At 39.0% G+C, this 20346-nt stretch overlaps 1 protein-coding gene across 1 annotated transcript in view; it reads right to left on the reverse strand.

Annotated features, from left to right (window-relative positions):
- POLA1 (DNA polymerase alpha 1, catalytic subunit) overlaps window positions 1-20346 on the reverse strand; it is a 304850-nt gene that overhangs the window by 144116 nt on the left and 140388 nt on the right. The window contains exons 32-34 of the mRNA XM_060001706.1: window positions 17110-17284; window positions 2371-2549; window positions 413-544 (exon numbers count right to left, since the gene is read on the reverse strand). Coding sequence (XP_059857689.1) covers window positions 413-544; window positions 2371-2549; window positions 17110-17284 — 486 coding nt within the window. The remainder of the gene's footprint in view (window positions 1-412; window positions 545-2370; window positions 2550-17109; window positions 17285-20346) is intronic.

A 20346-nucleotide genomic window follows, 5' to 3' on the forward strand; every position in this document is an offset into this window, starting at 1 on the left:
TATCACAACATTGTTAATCAACTATACTCCAATAAAAAATAAAAAGTTTTTAAAAAGTAAAACAGAAATAAAATCACCACACATGAGTTTACAGCTCTAGTTGCCAAAGATAGGTAATACTGATTTTTCCTCCTCTGATCGAAAATCTGAGTGACCATTTAACTTCATTTTATTTAGGCAGCAATAAACTACAATACTTCCTGATTATATTCTCATTTTTCCTTAAAAGCAAAAACTTCATTACTAAAAATACTGCTCATTAATGAGATGAAATGCCCAACAGAAAAATCAAATCATTTTCCTGTCTTTTCAAAATTTTACAGTTTCATACAAAAACCGTATCATTTTATTTTAAAACAAGTACCAAACCTTAGTAAGTTGCATATGTAAGACACTCATTATGGATACTTACTTCGTAGTATTTTTTAATGCATCGTCTAATGTCCATGATCAATTTGTTGCTCAGCTGTACCATAAAGGTCAGAGGCGAAGCCTTACATTCGATGTTACTGCAACGATACAAGCTGGGCTCCATATCGGTTCCCTACAGAAGTCAAGACAGACAAGTACACAAAAGGTTATAAAAGGTTTCTTGTGCTTAAAAACTTACATGCTGTCCTGGTGTACAATATTTTAAATTCATTTTATTGGTAAGCTTTTTTTTTTTAACATCTTTATTGGAGTATAATTGCTTTACAATGGTGTGTTAGTTTCTGCTGTATAACAAAGTGAATCAGCTGTACATATACATATATCCCCATATCTCCTCCCTCTTGCGTCTTATTGGTAAGTTTTTAACCTTATTTTCTCAACCACTTTCCTCCCAAAGATCCCCTCAGTCACCACATACCTTCTACTCTTGCCACCATCATAATGGAGTACAAAGCCCAAGGGAAAATCTTGAAATTACTTTTTTTACATTCAATACACGACAGACTATGGATAAAATAGTTTCCCCTCTGAAAATACCAGTGAAGTCGCATTATTGGAAATAAACATCCTTCCTAGAGATACTGATCAAGAATTTAAATTTGCACTTAATTCATTCCAAGGCAAAGCAAGAGCGTTAATGACAACAGTTTGCTCCATACTGCCAACTTAATTTTAAGAATAAAGCCTAAAACTTAAGCGTTACACCACAGAGTGATCACTTATTGTTAGCTTAGCAAATCTAAAATTTCTGTAACCACTGCCCCCCAACAAATGAAATGTATTTGGGGGAGGGGAGAGAGGAGGAGTAAAAATTTGAAAAAATGAACTATTAGTAGTTGGAGAAAACGTTTTGTTTTGTTTTAAGCAAAGACAAAGCAAATGTAATATTCAGGGAAACTGTTGGGGTTTCTGGAGCATTTGTTTTCCTTCTTGATACTTAAACATCTTGGTTTCCTGCTCCAATCTGGTACATAACCCTACGCCGCCACACGAAGCAATTCCAGGTGGAAGAGATTTTAGAGCTTGACATCGGGCTCTTCCACAGTTAGCCCATCTGCAAGTCGTCAAGCCTCCATGCAATTAACTATCTTATTTACAGCTGTAATGAAGCAAAACTCAAGGATTTAGCAAGTATTGCTGATCTGTGTCTGCCTCTTCCTTGCACTTGCTTCCAAAGACTGCTTTGTTTTGATTCAAAAAAATGCAAAACATCTGCTGTTTGTCCAAATTAACTTAAAATAATTACTTTTAATTTAGATAAAGGACGTATTTTCTTTCAGTTTCAAGGTTTTACGTGGTTCTGCTGCCTACTCATTTGCCAATGGCTAGTACATGTATAACACTGCAGTGGAATCAAGTAGATTGGCTAAGTTTCAAGTTCTGATCCAAGGTCAATGATACATTTTTTGGCAGTACTTCTTTAGAGAAATGTCTCCCTGTGACTTTTTTAATGCCTGATATGCAAAGACAGCAAAGATAATCACAGTACCTTTGTCAAAAAGGAGGCAAGTGGGATGTGTAAAGATAAACAAAAACTTTCCAAAAACACTTAGTTCCCCATTAACTTGATTTAAGATAAAGGAAAATATTGCTCTAAGCCTTAATAAATTGGGCCGGGAGTGGAGAAATACAGGTTGCTAATTAAGGAATTACAATAAAAATACTTTAAGATAATTCAGAGTTTTTAAGAGATTCCATTTAAAAAACCAAGGCCAAGCATTCTAGGAAGCCAAAAACAATACTCAAGCATACTCTATTAAGAGGTTTCAAGCAGAAATAAGTAAGCTGTGAAGGCAGAATTCATATGATGCTAAAATTCTTTAAACACATAAAAACCTGTGTTTTCTTTTTCCTTTTTATACACATAGTAGAGAGAAAATGGACTTTATACTAGTTCACTCACAAAACAAACAAACAAAAGAACCAAAAGCAACTAACCGAACCATCGAAGACGCTATCGTAAATATTCTCAGTTCCACATATAGGGCATGGACATTTGAACCTTTCACAGTCCCTGTATTTCTCTTCATCCGTGAGCTGTGCTGGGCCACCAAGGAGAGCATCATTCTCTTCATCTCTGTGATAATGATGAACTCTAAATTGGGTGGCGTCAAGTCCTATTAATGTTAAAGAAAAAATAAATTCAGAAAGGTACAATTATTTAAATTCCCTTCTCCAAAAATACTCCAAAGAAGAGAAATCAGAAAAGAATTATTTCAAATTCATGCACATACTACACAACTATTTGAACTCAAGATAGAGGCTCATATCACCAAGACAAATGACTTCCTTTTTTAAGGAGATTATAAACAAAACAAGTAAACTGCACCAAAACAATGCAGAGACATTCCACTGGACATTTGCGTTTGGAAGCAACTACTTCTATACGATGGTTTTACTATTTTCTTAAAGTTACGATAAAAATCTCAAAAAAATGTGCACTGTTAAAATCTCCTAAAATCAAAGTATCACCATTAAAACTGAAAATAGAGAATAAAAATCCCATTATGGAAAACAAGTTCACTGCTATTACAACTCCTTCAAGCGCAGACACCACTGCTAACCCTGATTTCAATGCAGTGGTCGATTCCATCTTGGCTCAGTAGTTAACAGCATGTAGGTTGCAATCTAATTCAGTGGTTAAAATTCAGTAGCAGCATCTGAGTCAAAACTCAACATGTTTTTTTTTTTGGTGTTCTGAATTCAGAAATTTAAAATATGTGCAAAAACAATGAATCTACAAACTCTACAGGCCAAAATGTCCCCGACGATACTGAAGCCAAATATACCTTCTATATTTCAATCAAAACAACACAAGAAATCAATCGATGCATAGTTTACACTATCTTGTTTCCCCAAACTATTTGAGAAAAGAAACGATTGTAAGGCCAACCAATTTAACTTGCCTTTGACCAAAGCACATATGTCAAAATGTACTATTTGGATTTACACTTAAAGATATTCCACACTGTATCTTATAACATTTTCTTGAAAGCATTCCTTAGCAATCCCAAAGAATTCTAGGCTTCTGAGTAATCTAAAGAAAGCTATCATTTGTTTTAGTATAAAGGTAAATAAGTAATAAAAACAGTCACTGAGCAAAAAAGTTCAAATACCAAAAACATCTAAAAATTATTGTAACTCTATCAACAGCTTGCATAGTTAGATAATCTAACAGATGTATTCAGAACTCAGTGACAAGATCCTAAATCCCATCTGGTCAATTGTCAAGTGACATCTCTTTAATTATAAAAGACTTAGGGCTGACTGACACAGTGGAAAGGTGCTGAACAAAGAATGAAAAGACTGAGACTTTGAGTCTTGGTTTTTTCACCTGCAAGATGGAGCTACTACCACCACCGTGCACTTCTGGAGTTTAAATCGGATGTGAGGGACAAATCATTTTCAGTGGTGCCTATCACTGGTAAGCACCCAATAAATGCCACGTGAATGAAAAAATAAAATACTGGATGAACATCATTTAATCCACCATTTAATATTCATTCAAAATTACAAATTTGGAAAAATATATGAAACGCACGTTCGTGTTGCACAGCAAGTTAATAGCTGCTCTTTGTAGTAATTAATCAAAGTGAGTATTTCCCAACATGATAGTGTATAATAAAAACAAAGACTACACATTCAAAGCAAATTGAAAAACTGTTCTTGGTTACTGTAACATAGGTCACTTGGCCCCAAGACTCACTATACATTTTTATTTTACAAGTTACCTATAGCTTAAGAGCAACAGCAAGTTCGTGAAGTGTGGGGGAACATACACCCTCTCATTTAAAGACAAGGAGGGGCAGAGGAGTAAGAGAGACCATGCCCACGCCTGTGAATGGTGCCATTTCTTCTCTGTAGTGAAGGGCAACTGCTGCAAATTCCTGAACCGCTAGCTGTGAATCCAACTGTATTCACATAATGTCTTGCTTTATTCACGATTATGAGAAAGCAGCTCCACCTTTTCTCTGATGGTATAATTATTCATCAATTTCCCAGGCCAATACTATTCAAAAAGTAAGGAAACAGAAAAATAATAAGTGTTTTCTGAAAGACAAGCTTCTTTCACAACCTAAATATCAAGGAACAAAACAAAGCTGGCTTTGCACATAGACAAAACTGGCTGGGCTCTAACAAGGAAGCAGTGAAATCTCTTTCTAGGCCTCCCCACCAGCCATGCCCACTGAGTGCACCTGAGGCTTGGGGAGGCCTGCCTGCTGAGCACACCACAACTGGACATGGGCTGCCTTGCTACTTACGGAGAAAAGCCCAGCAAGTGACCAAGAGTTATGAAAAATTATCAGGCCTTATGAAATGCCTACTTTAAATGTCCATTTCCACAATCCTTATCTGCCCATGGCAGCAACAAAAACAAATGGCCTACCTAATTACTTCAGATTTATTCACAAGCTGATTTTTTTTCAAGAGAAGGGACTTCACCTCAGCACTCTTGGCCATAAGTCAGTGGTAAATTTTTTAAATATAAAGGGAGAAGACGGTGTAATTACCTTAAAATATTAGGTATATAACAATCCTTGTACAAGAAGTTACTTGGATACAAAAGTATCACAAAAAAAGTGATTTCCTTGGAAGGACAATTATAAGTTCAACAGAAAAATCACGGAGGGCTAAGTTAAATCTTTTTAAGAAAACATATAATTAGTCATGTTAAAAAGTATGGATCATTGCTGCTGGAGTCCTTTTTTAAGGTCAAAATCCATGCTTAAACCGCAAACTTATTCAACATATAAATTAATTTTTCCAAATCCGCACAAAATTGGCGATAAGCAGCTTATTTAGAAGTTTCAGGCAACTTAAAAAAGTTTTACTGCTTAAACCATAACTCGTTAAGGCTGGAGCGAAACAACAGGGAAAAAGTATCTGGTGCTGCCACCTAGAGGTAGATTCTGAATTTTAAAATGTACAAAACAGCTGCTACATAGAACTCCATTCGTAGTTACTGTCCCTCCAAAATGAAGCACTATTGTCAGAAATGACATTAAAGCAAAATCTTTATAATCACAGTTTCCATACATGCATATACAGGGCATAATCAATATTAAACTGCACACCATACAGTAAGTAATCACAGTAGTCTTTGAGCGAGCAAGAGATAACAAAACTGAATTCCAAGTTCCTTATCTCTTCTAATGAGAGCTTTCTCTGAACAACTGGCTTAAAGAAACAAACTTTATGCCCCAGCTGAAAAGAGATCTTCCACTTCTACTAGACTAGCTTTTGACAGATGACTTCAATCATTTGGTCCAGCACAGAGTAAAAGGAGGAGCAACCTCCTTGGGCTTGGCACCAGTTACGTGGGGGAAGAGCAGGAGTGGAAATGATGTGTGCTTTAATTCAACCCTGTGGCTTGTCGTGACCCAGCCACACCGTTTTGCTTGGGCTGCAGTGGGGGAGTGGGGGAGGGCAACAACGACGAGACGGGACAGAGGGGCAGCGGAACGAAATTAAAATACTGTCATTTATAATTAGAAAACTTATAGGATCTCACATTATTTTGGCAACAGGATCAAAGCTCTCATGTTTCAAGAAGTATTTATAGAAAGTAACATCACAGGCACTGGAGGGGATGAGTTCAGCAGTGCCGTGTTATACTTAAGATCTCCACATTCTTACCACACATTTAGCACAGAATTATTTTTTTTACCACAATTTTCTAACAATTGTAAACTATCTGTTTTTAGAATGTTCACTTGCCTCCGTTTCCAAGGAGTATTTAAAATACTCCAAACTCAAAGCATTAGGTTTAGACTAAGGCTGATGCGCCTGACTAAATGATCTTCTTCCTCCAAAAGACAAGGTCTCTATTAGTGCAACTGCAAATAACTACAGTAAAGTCAATTACATGTGTTCATACAACTGGGGAAGAGGGAAAAATCCATATGAATGAAACTCCAGATGAGTAGAGTAACTGGTATTCCCAAGCAGTTGTCTGTAATATGAATCACTCAAACTACTAGGGAAGCTAATTAATGAAGTCTTACTGTGAATATTTTTTTCTAAAAATTTCTTCTAGCAAATGAATCCTTTCCACGAATCCAAGCTTTCATATAGCTGGACTTCTTAGAGAACAATATACAAACTGAAAACTTAGTAGGATTAAAGAAAAGATATTTAATGAATTTTTAAAAGGTGACTGCTATATCCATAAAAAGCCTCGTATAAGAAAGTTCATAGCAGCTTTATTCATAATAACCATAAATTGGAAACAATCTGATGTCCATCAACAGGAGGATGAATAAACAAACTGGTATAATCTACCATGGACTACTACTCTGCAATGAAAAAGACAGAATATTGACACGCAACAAGATGGATGAATCTCAAAAATACGCTAAGTGAAAGAAGCTGAACACAAAAAGTATATAACAGAGGAGATTATTTATATAAAATTCTAGCATAGGCAAAACTAAACTATGGTCCTAGAAATCAGATGAGTGGCTGCTTTTGTGAGGGGGAGGGTATGGACTGGGGAGAGTGCAATGGAACTCTCTAGGCAATGGAAATATTGTTTTGATAAACTGTTTGCATAATACTCTTAACGCTGTACGTTTCATGGTACATAAATTATACTTGAAAACAAAAACATTCCAAATAGAAGACGTTTGTGATATATACTAAAAACATTCCAAATAGAAGATGTTTGTGATATATATTTCCAAAGAACTCATTCAGAATATAAAAGGAATGCCTGCAAATCAATAAGAAAAAGACAACTCAACAGGAAAGCAGAAAAAGACTTGGACAGCTCACAAAAGAAGATATTCAAATGGCCAATAAGCATAAGAACAGGTGCTCAACTTTATTAGTCATCCAAGAAACACAAATTAAAACCACAACATTATGCCATCACATAAAATGGAGGAGAGAGGAAACACCAAGTATTGGTAAGAATGTCGAGCACTCAAACACTGCTAGTAGCGGGTCTAAATTAGTAGGACCACTTTGGAAAATTGGTAATATCTACTAAAGCTGAACATACATGTTCCCTATGACCTAGCAGTTCTCCATCTAAGTATATACCCAACAGAAATATATACAATTGTTCAACAAAAGACATGTGCAAGAATGCCCAAAGCAGCACTATTCATAACCACCCGGAGTGGAAAGAACCCATAAGTAGGTAAGTCACACAGTGTAGTATATTCATACTAGACAGAAATGAAGTACGACCACATGGACCCATCTCACAAACATACTGAACGAAAGTAGCCAGACATAGAGAGTAAAGACATAATTTATACAGCATAGAAATATAAGAACACTTCACCTATGATGTTAGAAGTCATGATAGTAATTTTCTGGTGGGGCATGGAGGATAATTTCTAGAAGGAAATACGAGGGAGCTTCTGAGAATGTAGTAATATATTGTTTCTTGAGCTCAGGACTGACTACACTGGTATGTGTTTACTTTAGCAAAATTCCTCAAGCTGTTCAGTTAGGCTTTTGCATACTTTTCTCTATGTATGTTATACAAGAAATTCACACTGATTTCTCATACCACATACAAAAATAAATTCAAAATGGACGAAAGACTTAAATGTAATAAGACCTGAAACCATAGAACTCCCGGAAAAAACATAAGTACATTCTTTGACATTGGTCTTAGCAATATTTTTCTGGATATGTCTTCTCAGGCAAGGGAAACAAAAGCAAAAATAAACAAACAGGACCACATCAAACTAAAAAGCATTTGCACAGGGAAGAAACTAGCAACAAAATGAAAAGGCAGCCCACTTAAATGGGAGAAGATATCTGCAAATAACATATCCAATAAGGAGTTAATATCCAAAATATACAAAGAACTCATACAACTCAATACCAAAAAAACAAACAACCTGATTAGAAAAATGGGCAGAGAACGTGAATAGATATTTCTCCAAAGAAGACCAACAGATGGCCAACAGGCACATGAAAAGATGCTCAACTTCACTAATCATCAGGGAAATGCAAATCAAAACCACAGTGAGATATTGCCTCACACCTGTCAGAATGGCTATCATCAAGAAGACAACAAGTAACAAGTGTTATCAAGGATGTAGAGTAAAGGGAACCCCTGTGCACTGTTGGTGGGATTCTACGTTTTTACAACCACTGTAGAAAACAGTATTGAGGTTCCTCAAAAAATTAAAAATAGAGCTGCCATACAATCCATACAGTTTCGCTTCTGGGTGTTTACCAGGAAAAAACCAAACACTAACTCAAAAAGATTCATGTACTGCAATGTTCACTGCAGCATTATTTCCAACAGCCAAGATATAAAGCGACCTAAGGGCCCATCAATAGATGAATGGATAAAGATGATGTGGTGTACACACACACACACACACACACACACACGAATATTACTTAGCCATAAAAAATTGAAAGCTTGCCATTTTTGACATGGATGGATCTAGAGTGTATTATGCCAAGTGAAATAAGTCAGAGAAAGAAGAATACCACATGATCTCACTATATGTGGAATCTAAAAGCCAAAACAAAAGGAAAACAGAGTCACAGATACAGAGAGCAAATGGGCGACTGCCAAAAGGGAGAGGGAGTCAGGTGGGAGGGGATAGGCAAAGGGGATTAAGAGGTAGAGAGCTCCAGTTATATAATAAATAAATCATGGGGATGTAATATACAGCATAACGAATATGGTCAATAATACTGTAATAACTTTGTATGGGGACAGAGGGTTATTACACTTACTGTGGTGATCATCTCATAATGTTTGCAAATGTCAAATCACTACACAGTACACCTAGAACTAACATAATATTGTACATCAACTATATTTCAATTAAAGAGAAAGAAAATTCACACTGAAGAAGGTAGGAAAAGTAAGTAGTAAGTATCTCTCATGATATATCTCTGAGTTTGTTTCAAAATGTGTTAGATTGCAACCAGACATTATGTACCTCCTCACAGATGTACACACCATTACCTAGGAAGTCGGATTAGCAAAAACGAAAATAAACTGGACTGAAATATGGGCAGCTCTTTAGATCTAACTACCATTTTACAGGAAATAGATGGGACAGAGGGATGGATGTGTTAAAGGATACCACTAGGATGCAACTGGCAAACTCCAGAATAAGGGACATTCCACATGACAAAAATCACCAGTTTCCTTAAATAAATTGGAAGGATCAAAAAAAAAAAAAAAGAAAAAATAGAGAAGATTAACTATCATATGGACTCTGACTGGATTCCAATTCAAAGGAGGAGCTTCTTTTTAAAAGAAAAATGCATTCACAGTACGATTGGGGAAATACATTTATTGGTTATGTGATGAAATGAAGGAATTGTGGAGTTTTTTTCCTAGTGATAATATCGTAGTTATGCTGAAAAGGGGGAAACCTTGTCTTTTAGAAATGCAAAATGAAATATTTAAAGATAAAATGATATGTTGTCTCGAATTCACTTCAAAATCATCAGAGGAGGAGAAGAAGGGGAGTAACATTGGCCACAGTTGCAGATGGCTGAAGCTGGGTGATGAGCATCTAGGGGTTTCTTACACAGTTTTCTCTACTACTGTACATGTTTGGAATTTTCCATAACAAAAAAGTTTAAAATATTGCAGGATCTAATTTAATGATAAACAACTGACTATACAAGTGGCAAACAACTGAAGCTGCCTTCCACCACCAACAAACCTCTCCATAAGATAAATGGAAATTTTCTGAGTATTTTAAAAGAAATAATATCCAAACCTTTGGGTTAAATAAACTCTCAAGAGTCTTATTGTCCTGCAAAAGATAACTCCCAAAATCTTGATGAAAAGAAAAAATTCTTTTCTTCTTTTTTTTTTTGGACAGCACTCTCATAACTGCATGTGATTACTTGTAATGCCCTTGATGACAGCCCTGAACGTGAATTTTAACTTAATGAAACCTGTACCTCTGAACAGGAAAAAAACCTTATTTTTAGACCTGAGAAAACACAGTAACTTTATGCTGAAAAAATACTTGGAAAATAAAATAACACAAATAAAACAGACCAAGACTGCTTCTCTTACACAAAGGCCTGTCCTCTCCAGCTATGTTGGTAGATTAAAAAAAACCGTTTTTTCCCCTTCTGATTTTGTAAAAACTGTCTTATTTTTAGGATTAAGAGTATTTATATTTTTTCACCGAGGAGGAACCTAATATTCACCACCTTTACTCGTTTCTGTCTTATTCATATGTATACATTTAACATAGTTTAAGTATTTGTGCACAATGCTGTATTCAGCTTTTCATTTGTTACGTCTTATCCATTCTTCTATAGGCTACACAATCTTGACGTCATTTTAGTATGCTTAATATGATGATCTTAAAAATTTTGATCTATACTTAATACAATATTGTATACTTGAAAGTTCCTGCGAGTAGATCTTAAACATTCTTACCACGCTTCCCCTGCCCCAAAAGAGTTAACTACGAGAGGTGATGGATGTGTTAATTATCTCGATCTTGGTAATCATTCTACAATATAAACGTGCATCAAATCACCATGCTGTACACTTTAAAAGCATACAATTAGGGAATTCCCTGGTTGTCCAGTGGTTAGGACTCAGCACTTCCACTGCTGGGGCCCCGGGTTCCATCCCTGGTCGGGGAACTAAGATCCCAAAAGCCGCACAGCGTGGCATGCATGCGTGCGTACATACATACATACATACGTACATAGAATTATATTTGCTAATTATTCCTCAATAAAGTTAAATTAAAAAAATCGATCTTACTTAAATAATTTGAGAAATCCCCATTTTCCTTTGGAAACTCCAAGCTTTACAAAGTCAGAGTTCGAAACCACTACACAAAGCAATTATTCTAAACATGCTCTGGTGTGGCTCCAGGTTCTTAGAGGTGTGCCTGAGTCAAATGAGCAGCACTACCTCGGGCCCTCAGCACAGGGAGCCAGTGACACAGAAACAAGCACCGTGTGATCGCCTTATAGGGACTGCGGTGCAAGGCAGTGTAATGGATACCCTTCATGAGGCTCTCTGTGAATTCCCTTGCGTGTCCTGAAGAGCAGCTGGGATGGCCTGGGCTACCCCTGGAAGTCGAAGCCCTGCTGCTTATCACTGGGCTGGAAGGACAAGTGGGAGGTGGGGACAGGCAGCCACTCCCGACTCCACATTGGCCTCTGCAAGGCACATGCCCACAATGCCTCAAACGCCTCCATTTTTATAAACTCTTCCCAGGTGGCCCCAGCTAGAAGTGGTCTCTGCTTCCCCCAAACACTGAAACTCCTTTATTCTACCTCTTTGGGGACATGTACTTGTGCTGTCCACTAGACTTCCCCACAACAGGGAAATTGACTCAACAGGCTGGGCTGTGATGTGAGTAAGGGAGCCACGGCTGACTCAACTTCGTATCCCTCACAGCACCCATTACACTGCTGAGCACGGCAGGTCATCAACGTTCATCTGTTCCATGGATGCATAAGTAGGTTGGGACTAAGTAGGCTGGGACCATGAGCCATTTGATAACGTGCTTGGAATGGCGCTCCAGCCTGGAAGGGGCGGTTCTTACCCACTGAGAAGACTTACTATCCTACACTGCATTTGGTGTGATCTTACTTCTGAAATTTTACTATGAATTATGTCACAGAAAATAGTTAAGGTTTGGAAATGCTGGTCATGTACGTACATTCTTCTGAGAGCTTCATCATGAAAAGAGCAAAGTCTTGATCAACAAAGTAATGCCTGAGGCACTTGCTGGTGGCATCGTTCCACTCCCAACCACCTGTGCTTTTCCCCCACCGCCACCCCACCACCTTTTGTAAGTATATCTCCCCGGGTCTACCAAAGGCACCCCCAAACATGGCATGGTCCGCTGCTGCACTTATTTTCTTAGAAGATATCACGGTACCCTGTTTACTGACAAAAAGCACCTTCTGTAAGGTGGGTGGTATGGGCCATTTTTTAAAAGGGGGGATTATTACTCCCCAATCTAACTCAGGAACACACCGGGTTAAGTGTGCTGTCTTGTTCTAAGCACTACTTTCACAGATTAAATGTTAAATTCTCATGTTCTTCAAACATCAATAATTTCTCAGGACCAATGAAAAAACTGCCCTGACAGGCAAATGACTGAAATTTTATCACTGACCATGAAGAAAGGTATTTGACAGTTATTGTACAAATCATTCCTCATCGGAGGAAAGATATTATATAATTTTAAGTACTGTTATGCATAAAATATAAATTTATTAAAAGATGAAATTCAGGAATGAACTTTAGAATATTCTAATCCCCAGCCTGTTTTGCTAGGTACAGAAGACTATTTGGATGTTGGAGCATACTGTGAATATTTCACCCACAGAATATAGAGAGCTTTCATTAGAACGAGAAAAAAGAACCCTATAGTCTGGAGAACAAAAGCTGAGAGTTCCAAGTTTTAGTGGCCATGTTTCCCATAGGGCTATTGTATAAGAAGAGTAATACTACATTTTTTTCTATTCACAGATGGAAAAGAGTAAAATTTAGCTTTATTTAAGCCCAACAGCAATAATCTTGCATGGGTTTCAGAAAAATGATACACATTTTACTGTGGGATAATGAGGACCATTAGTTATTAGGGAGAACAAATTATTCTCTTTCAATACAACAGACTTATTCATTCACTCATTTAATAGACTGTCCTCTCTCCTTTTCACTGAAACGACCTTCCCATACAGAACACCTGGCCATGCAACATGCCACCAGACAGACTTCAGGAGGTATCCTGATGGGGAGAAATAGAGAATTTCCAAAGCGAAGCCACAGGATAAAACCAACACTTGATGCTTGCCTTTCATTTCAAGGAAAGCAGTATAAAAGCAATAGAAAAAGAAGTAGTTGAAAAATATAGTTGCTCTCCACAAAAGAGTCTGAAAAATAAAAAATCATGAACTTAATAATTTTTCTAAATGAAATTATGCCATTATTCCTGATTTCTTTATACTAGCTAAAAGGACAAAGTAGCGAACTTCACTGAAGTTTCTACACTGTCATACATTTGATTAACCAAAGATAAAAACTACATTAAAGGCAAGAGAATTATTTTATGTTTGTGATTAGGCAGTTGCAGGGCTTGTATTTTATGTATATATCTGCAGACTTCAACTTATTTAACGGTGTCAGTTCACTAACGGCAGTTTTTTTTAATATAAAGAAAAACAGATTTAGAACTTTAAAAACAAATTACAGTAATTGTATGCCTATAGCTTGCACCTCTTAGAAACCATGCACCCCTAACACTCCTCCCCTTACTTCCCCACCACTTCCCTATCTCCTCCCTTCTCCTCTAAAACCACAGGCTAAGTGAGAACTGATAACAGGGGCCTCAAATCCCCTAGTGAAGAACAGCCACCCTAATTTCCACTTGGGGTAGAGGAATAAAGGACACAGATCAAAATGCAGCTCCCAAATACGGCAGGGGGCAAATGCCTGCAAAGACCTGCCCAGCAAGCTTCAATGTTTTCTACAGATCTTCACGGTGACTGGCACTTGCTGTTCTGCCCTTCATTACTGTGGACGCTCCTATGAGGAAAGAGGGAGAGATAAAGGACTAGGAGATTTACTACGAATGTAGATAGGTATGTGGATACCGTTGGTGACGGCGGGGCTGCGGTGGGAGGAGGCGCACCGCGCCATGATGACAACTTCACATGTCTTCAGCATAAAAACTGCTGCCAAACAGCAGAAGACAAAAACGAGAAAAAGAAGGTACAAAGGGGAGTGGCAGCAGCTCCTTCAGAGCTACAAACACAGGCCCCTCAGCAGCTCCAAGCGGCTACCTGGCACCCAGAGCTTTCAGGTGATGGGGTAGGAGAGATGGGGATGTGTTGAGACCACGCACAAGCATGACGGGTCCCCTCTGTAGGCCGAGCCTGGTCAGTAATAGCAAGAACACTCTGAAGATGGGGCCCACTAGGCTACTGGCTTGGAAAATGATTTGTGAAAACTGGATTCATAAGACAGTCACAATGATGAGAAAGTTTCATCTTTAAGCAGCCACAATCTGCCTGCAGTTTAACTGATATGAAAATGATCTTAAATATGACCCTGCAACCAACGAAATCAGTCTGGTCTCCTCCAGGTATGGCCAGTCTTGAGACATCTGAGCAGGCATCAGGCTGTTTACCAGCCAGGCTCCACCGCTTTCTACTCTACACTACAGCTCTTCTGCCGAAAATACAAGGCTCCACCCTTATCTGTTAAACGTCACTCACAAGATGAAGCTTGTTCCAGCTACCTCTCCTCGGCTCTGGGCCACTGACAACTTCAGAACCAAAGAAGGAAAGGGCAACGGTGAGCCTATGAAGCAGGCTCTTGATGATCCAAATGGAAAACCTGGAAGATCTACTCTAAAAAACAAATGCTTCTGCTGAGGGGCTGTCAGCGGCACTGGGGGTTTGCAGTGGGGTGAGGAGGAAGCACAAAGATGAAGTTCCCGGGCCTTCACACCCACGCCACCACGCTCCTGACTGAGGGCATGTGTCACAGCCTCCCAGAGCTAAGAAGAGGTGGTGGCTACAAGCACAAGCTTTGCAGTCATGCAGAGCTGGATCCCAGACCAACCACGGTCGGCCACTCACTAGCTATGTGACAAGACCAAGTTAGTTACCTCTCTAAGCCTCAGCTTTCTTCTCTGTAAAATGAAGGAAACAACATAGCCTCATGGGGTTACTGAAAGGATTAAATGAGATAACATATGCAAAGTACTTATTACAGTTTCCAATAGAGTAAGCACTCGAGGCAGAGGAGAGAAAAAAGAAGGAAGCTAAAAAATATTGTGCACTTACACTCCCTCCTCCCAGCTGAGGATTTATAAACATCATCAAATACAACTCAACTTTGAGAATACATTATATGATGATCTGGGTAGCAGAATTTTATCTTCCTAATTATGTTTTGCTTAGGCAAATGTCAAAAATGAGTTTCCACTTCCAGAGCAGACACTGATGGTGCGGGGGTGGGGGTGGGGGGGTGGCGGGACCCGCTGGTGGGAAGGAGCTCAGAAACATATTCAACAGGGGCAGTGTGGAAAGTATGTGACTTGATGATTCATCTGTCCAGTCTCAGTCCACAAACGCACAGAGAGCTAACTGCGTGCAAATCCCAGGGACTAGAGGAGTTTGAACATATTTCTGCAGAGGCCTGGCAGGGGGCTGGGGAGTGGCCATAACAGGCATTCACTGCACACTCCCCCACCCAGGCCTGTGCAGAGCATCTCACACGTATCACTAATCGCTCCCTCAGAGCAACTCTAGAAACCAAGGCTGAGACCAAGCTTCAGAGGCTTCCCAAAGCCACAGAGCACATGAGCGACAGAACCAGTGTTTGAACCCAGATCCCTATGATGCCAAAGCCCGTGTCTTAAGCCAGACTTATTCAATGAGAAGAGGAGGAGGATTTTCCATGAAGCATGGACAGATTAAACAATGCCATATTTAGGGGACCCTGAGTACACTAAGTAAGAAGTCAGGCTAGAAATACAGGTTGGAGCTAAAAAGTTAGTCTATAACTGCCAAAGTCAGAGACTGTAAGATGTCAGTGGCAACAGAACTTATAGTGAGGAGCCAGCCAAGGACTTTATTAGGCACTTACTCTAAGAATATTCATCTTTGTGTACAATGGGATAGAGAGCAGAGAACTTAAAGCAACGTAACTCTCAACATGCTGGTCATCTAGAAAGGAAATCAGGGCTGGTTACGAAATACATTTCTAAGCAAGAGATGACAACCTGGTGACCTGGCAAGAAGTCTGAGAGACAATGAGGCTTCAGGGTTGGCTGGCACCTCCAGATGATGAGAAATTAGCAATCAACTAATTCCGAGAAGATAATGAGTCCAGTTTCAGAAGAATTTTTAAAAGCAAGAGCAGGATACTCAAAAGGAATCGAATACAACAAGTTAAACGTTTTAATGTTAAAAAAGCTGTGTATTCTCACTCCATACAAAAACACATTTAGAGACTGAGACAAGAGGAAACAATATTCAAGATACAATGAATCTTATTAAGTGAAGTTCACTGATTAAAGTGACAACGATGTAGGGACTTCCCTGGTAGCGCAGTGGTTAAAAATCTACCTGCCAATGCAGGGGACACAGGTTCGAGACCTGCTCCAGGAAGATCCCACATGCCACAGAGCAACTAAGCCTGTGTGCCACAACTACTGAGCCTGCCCTCTACAGCCCGCAAGCCACAACTACTGAGCCCACGTGCTGCAACTACTAAAGCCCATGCACCTAGAGCCCGTGCTCCACAAGAGACGCCACCGCAATGAAGAGTAGCCCTTACTCGCCGCAACTTCGCACACAGCAATGAAGACCCAACGCAGCCAAAAAAAAATAAATTAAAAAAAAAAAGCAACAACAATGTACGCTCAGAGACTAGGAGGGCGCCGAAAATCTTCTCTTATCCTTTCTTTTGCCGCCTCTCTCTCTCCCCACTCATCATCTGTTGACGGAGTGCCTACCCTGGAGCAGGCATGTGCTTACAGAGGTAGCAAGCCTGTGGCGTTCATATAGGAGGGGAGATAGACATTAACCAAACAACCACAAAAATAAATGCTCAACTACAGACAAAGAAGTGCTTGACATAGTACCGTGCCTCTAAACAGGGCTCCTGATGGGTAAGGGATGACCGCACGGGCTGCTGTTGCCAGGCAAGGGGCTACGTGAGTTCGGGACACTTACCTAACCACGTTGCAATGAGGACAGCATCAATTCCATCTATTGGCTCACAGATTCGAGCCACAACTGGGTGGATCTGCTGGGCCAGGTAGTACTGGGTGTCAATGCTTAAATTGTCCTGCTTCTGCAGCTGCTCGGGTGCATAGGCCCTCTGACACCCAGTGAGGTTTGACCCATCCTACAAGAGGACATGGTACAGGTAATGTTGTGAGAAATTCAATCACAAGTACTTGCTTGGACAAAGAGAGGGACAACAATTCAAATTTTATATATTCAATTCCAAACACCACAAAATCCTTTTGGATAACAGTTCAAATTTTATGTATTCAATTCCAAACACCAAGAAGCCCTTCTGACCTATTGGTGAACATTTCATATGCAACTAACGGGAGGAAGATCAAGGAGAACAACTCACCCACTGTCCAGGAATGTAAATCCAGCATGTGTTGTGTTCTATTTTTTGTTGAAACTCGAAACCAACAAGATGGCATGACTAGATTAAACAATTCCACCTGCCATATCACAGAAACACACCGGGAAGACTTGCTAACAAAGGCCTTTTAGGAGTCATGACAAAAAAATGTGTGACCCTTTTATTATGTTAACTCAATCCCTCCTTGCAAGAATTCTAGTCCTATTATCATCTTAAAGACAGGGTGTGTGTGTGTGTGTTTGTGTGTGTGTGTGCAATATCTCTCAATGAGAGCTATATGTATCTCTGAGAAGCAAATGAGCAAGGGGAATAGACAAGTACACAAAACCCAAGAGCACTAATTTATGTACAAGATATAATAGGTTAAGAGTAAAATTAAGAAAGTCGCCTTGGTGGAGTAGAGTGCTCTAGGAGCAAAATATCTGGCCACTGGAACGAAGGGCATGCCATTTTGCGCTGTTTATGCGGCTCTTCCTCAAGGAAAGGAAGAAGGGCCAGAGAGCCTCTTTTCAAGGCCTTCCTCTTCTCTTTACTGTCTAAAAATAGAAGTTGTGAAACTCTATATAATTGGCCCATATACAGTCCTGTGGGTGATGTCATCATCATCTGTGAATCAAAAAGCCATCACCACTCTACTGGACCAACATCCAACAACTCGCTCCACTCTTCCTCTTGTCTGCAACAACAGAATTTATTATTCAGATTCGTAAATTTTAACTATTCACAGTGCTCAGCTGCTCTGCAAAACTGATTATAATGTGAATCCTATTCTTTCAATCCTGCTACAATCAGTCCCTTCTCAGCTCAGTGCCCAGCCCAAAGCAGAAGCAACCTTTCATACCGTTGTCTTACCACAAACTGGAAGCACTGGCTTCTTTCTCTGGCTAGGCTCTTGATGGAAACAAACTGGGATGTTTATCAACTAGGTTCTACCTATGCTAAGATATAATGAAATAACTAGAAAGGAAGCAAACCTCAGATTAAAAGACTTGCTTATAATTATTTTTCAGGAGTTCACAATACAGTAAAAGAAATTAGGCAGAATTAATCAACTTTAATTGTTGCCTTTTTAGAAGTTTGATTTGTTAGATGAGAGTAAGGTGACAGCCAATGACAAAAAGAGTGAAAAATCCTTGGACAGTGTCTTTATGCACCACAACTATATTCAGACTGCCTTTTAACAAACACATGAAATCTGACTGATTTATAGAATTGTAGTTTCTTTTTAAAACTGGTCTGTCCTTAAGATTATAGTAATGTTGAGTTTAAAAATTTTTAATAAAGAATAAAAACAAAATTTGTAGAGGCAAATTATTATTTTTTAAAAACGGCCCTTGAGTTACCTTCCAATATATCATTAGATGTTCTCATGTCAGGCATGTCTGTAAAAAAACAGTTGAAAAAGTTCTAAGCATATTCTCAGTTGAAAAAGTTTCTCCCAAACGTATTTCTTATTGTATGCAAAAGCATCTGAGCTTGGGCTTCCCTGGTGGCGCAGTGGTTGAGAGTCCGCCTGCCGATGCAGGGGACACGGGTTCGTGCCCCGGTCCGGGAAGATCCCACACGCCACGGAGCGGCTGGGCCCGTGAGCCATGGCCGCTGAGCCTGCGCGTCCGGAGCCTGTGCTCCGCAAAGGGAGAGGCCACAACAGTGAGAGGCCCGCGTACCGCAAAAAAAAACAAAAAAAAATCTGAGCTCAAACATGACTAAATTCAAAACAATTGGTAAGATGACAGGTCTTCCTGTGTTACGTTGGAAAAACATTTAGGCTGTAACATAACATATATCCCTCAAAGACCTAATTCTCAAACCTAGCAAGACCTAATTCTCAAACCTAGCAAACATTTAGGCTGTGACATAAGATATATCCCTCAAAGACCTAATTCTCAAACCCATGCTATATGCAAAAACACATCCCATACACCTTTAAAAATAGACTGAGAAGCAATGTTGGTCTTCCTTGAAGTGCCCATGTAGTAATTTGTGAACTTCTCAAAGTACATACTTTACAGAGACAACCAGATCAGACAATTCATTGAAAACTATGAGGTCATCTTTAGTAGGAAATCAATGGAAAAAAAGTTTTAACAGATGACAAGTGGCGCCCTTAAAACAATTATGTTAAAGGCATGCCTTATGAAAATTATGTCCAATGAAAGTTAAATAGTTAAGGATTTAACACTTAACCAACAAGTGGAAGTTGATTTAAGATCTCAGCAAATAATTCACATGGTTTAATAAGACTATGAACTACAATATAAATTACATACCACAAACATTACTCTCTGAATTCACCTGAATTTATAGTCGGAATAAGTTATCAGTAGAGTACTATGTTCAAAATGTAAATTTTAAACAAAAAAGAACCTGTTTAGGAGATAGGTTATTCTTGAAGGGCACCTTTGCTTACAGCAGTAAATAGTTCTCCTAAAAATGTGTCATCATACATTTTGAGAAACATATTCTAAAAATATAATTGTGTTAGGAAAGAGGAAGAATAACCTGAGTGCTTAAAAGCAAAAGAAGTAGGCAGCTTTGGTTAGCAAACATGCTGAAAGTGGGCATGTCCCACTGCTGGGGGACAAAGGCAAATTAAAGTCCTACAGCTTTTCTTGGGATACAGTGAGAAGAATAAACCAATAAAAGAAACATGAACTGTTCTTTTAACAAGCAAATAAGTTAACACCCAGCACCAGTCGAATGGGAAAAGGGTTGAAAATACATCAAATTGGATTTAGCATCAGCATTTTGAGCTCTTCTTATATCAGTAAGACCCGAGAAGAAGAAATCAAAAGACCTCAATATTC

This window comes from Delphinus delphis, chromosome X (genome assembly GCF_949987515.2).
Source record: "Delphinus delphis chromosome X, mDelDel1.2, whole genome shotgun sequence".
In the NCBI taxonomy this organism is placed as follows: Eukaryota; Metazoa; Chordata; class Mammalia; order Artiodactyla; family Delphinidae; genus Delphinus; species Delphinus delphis.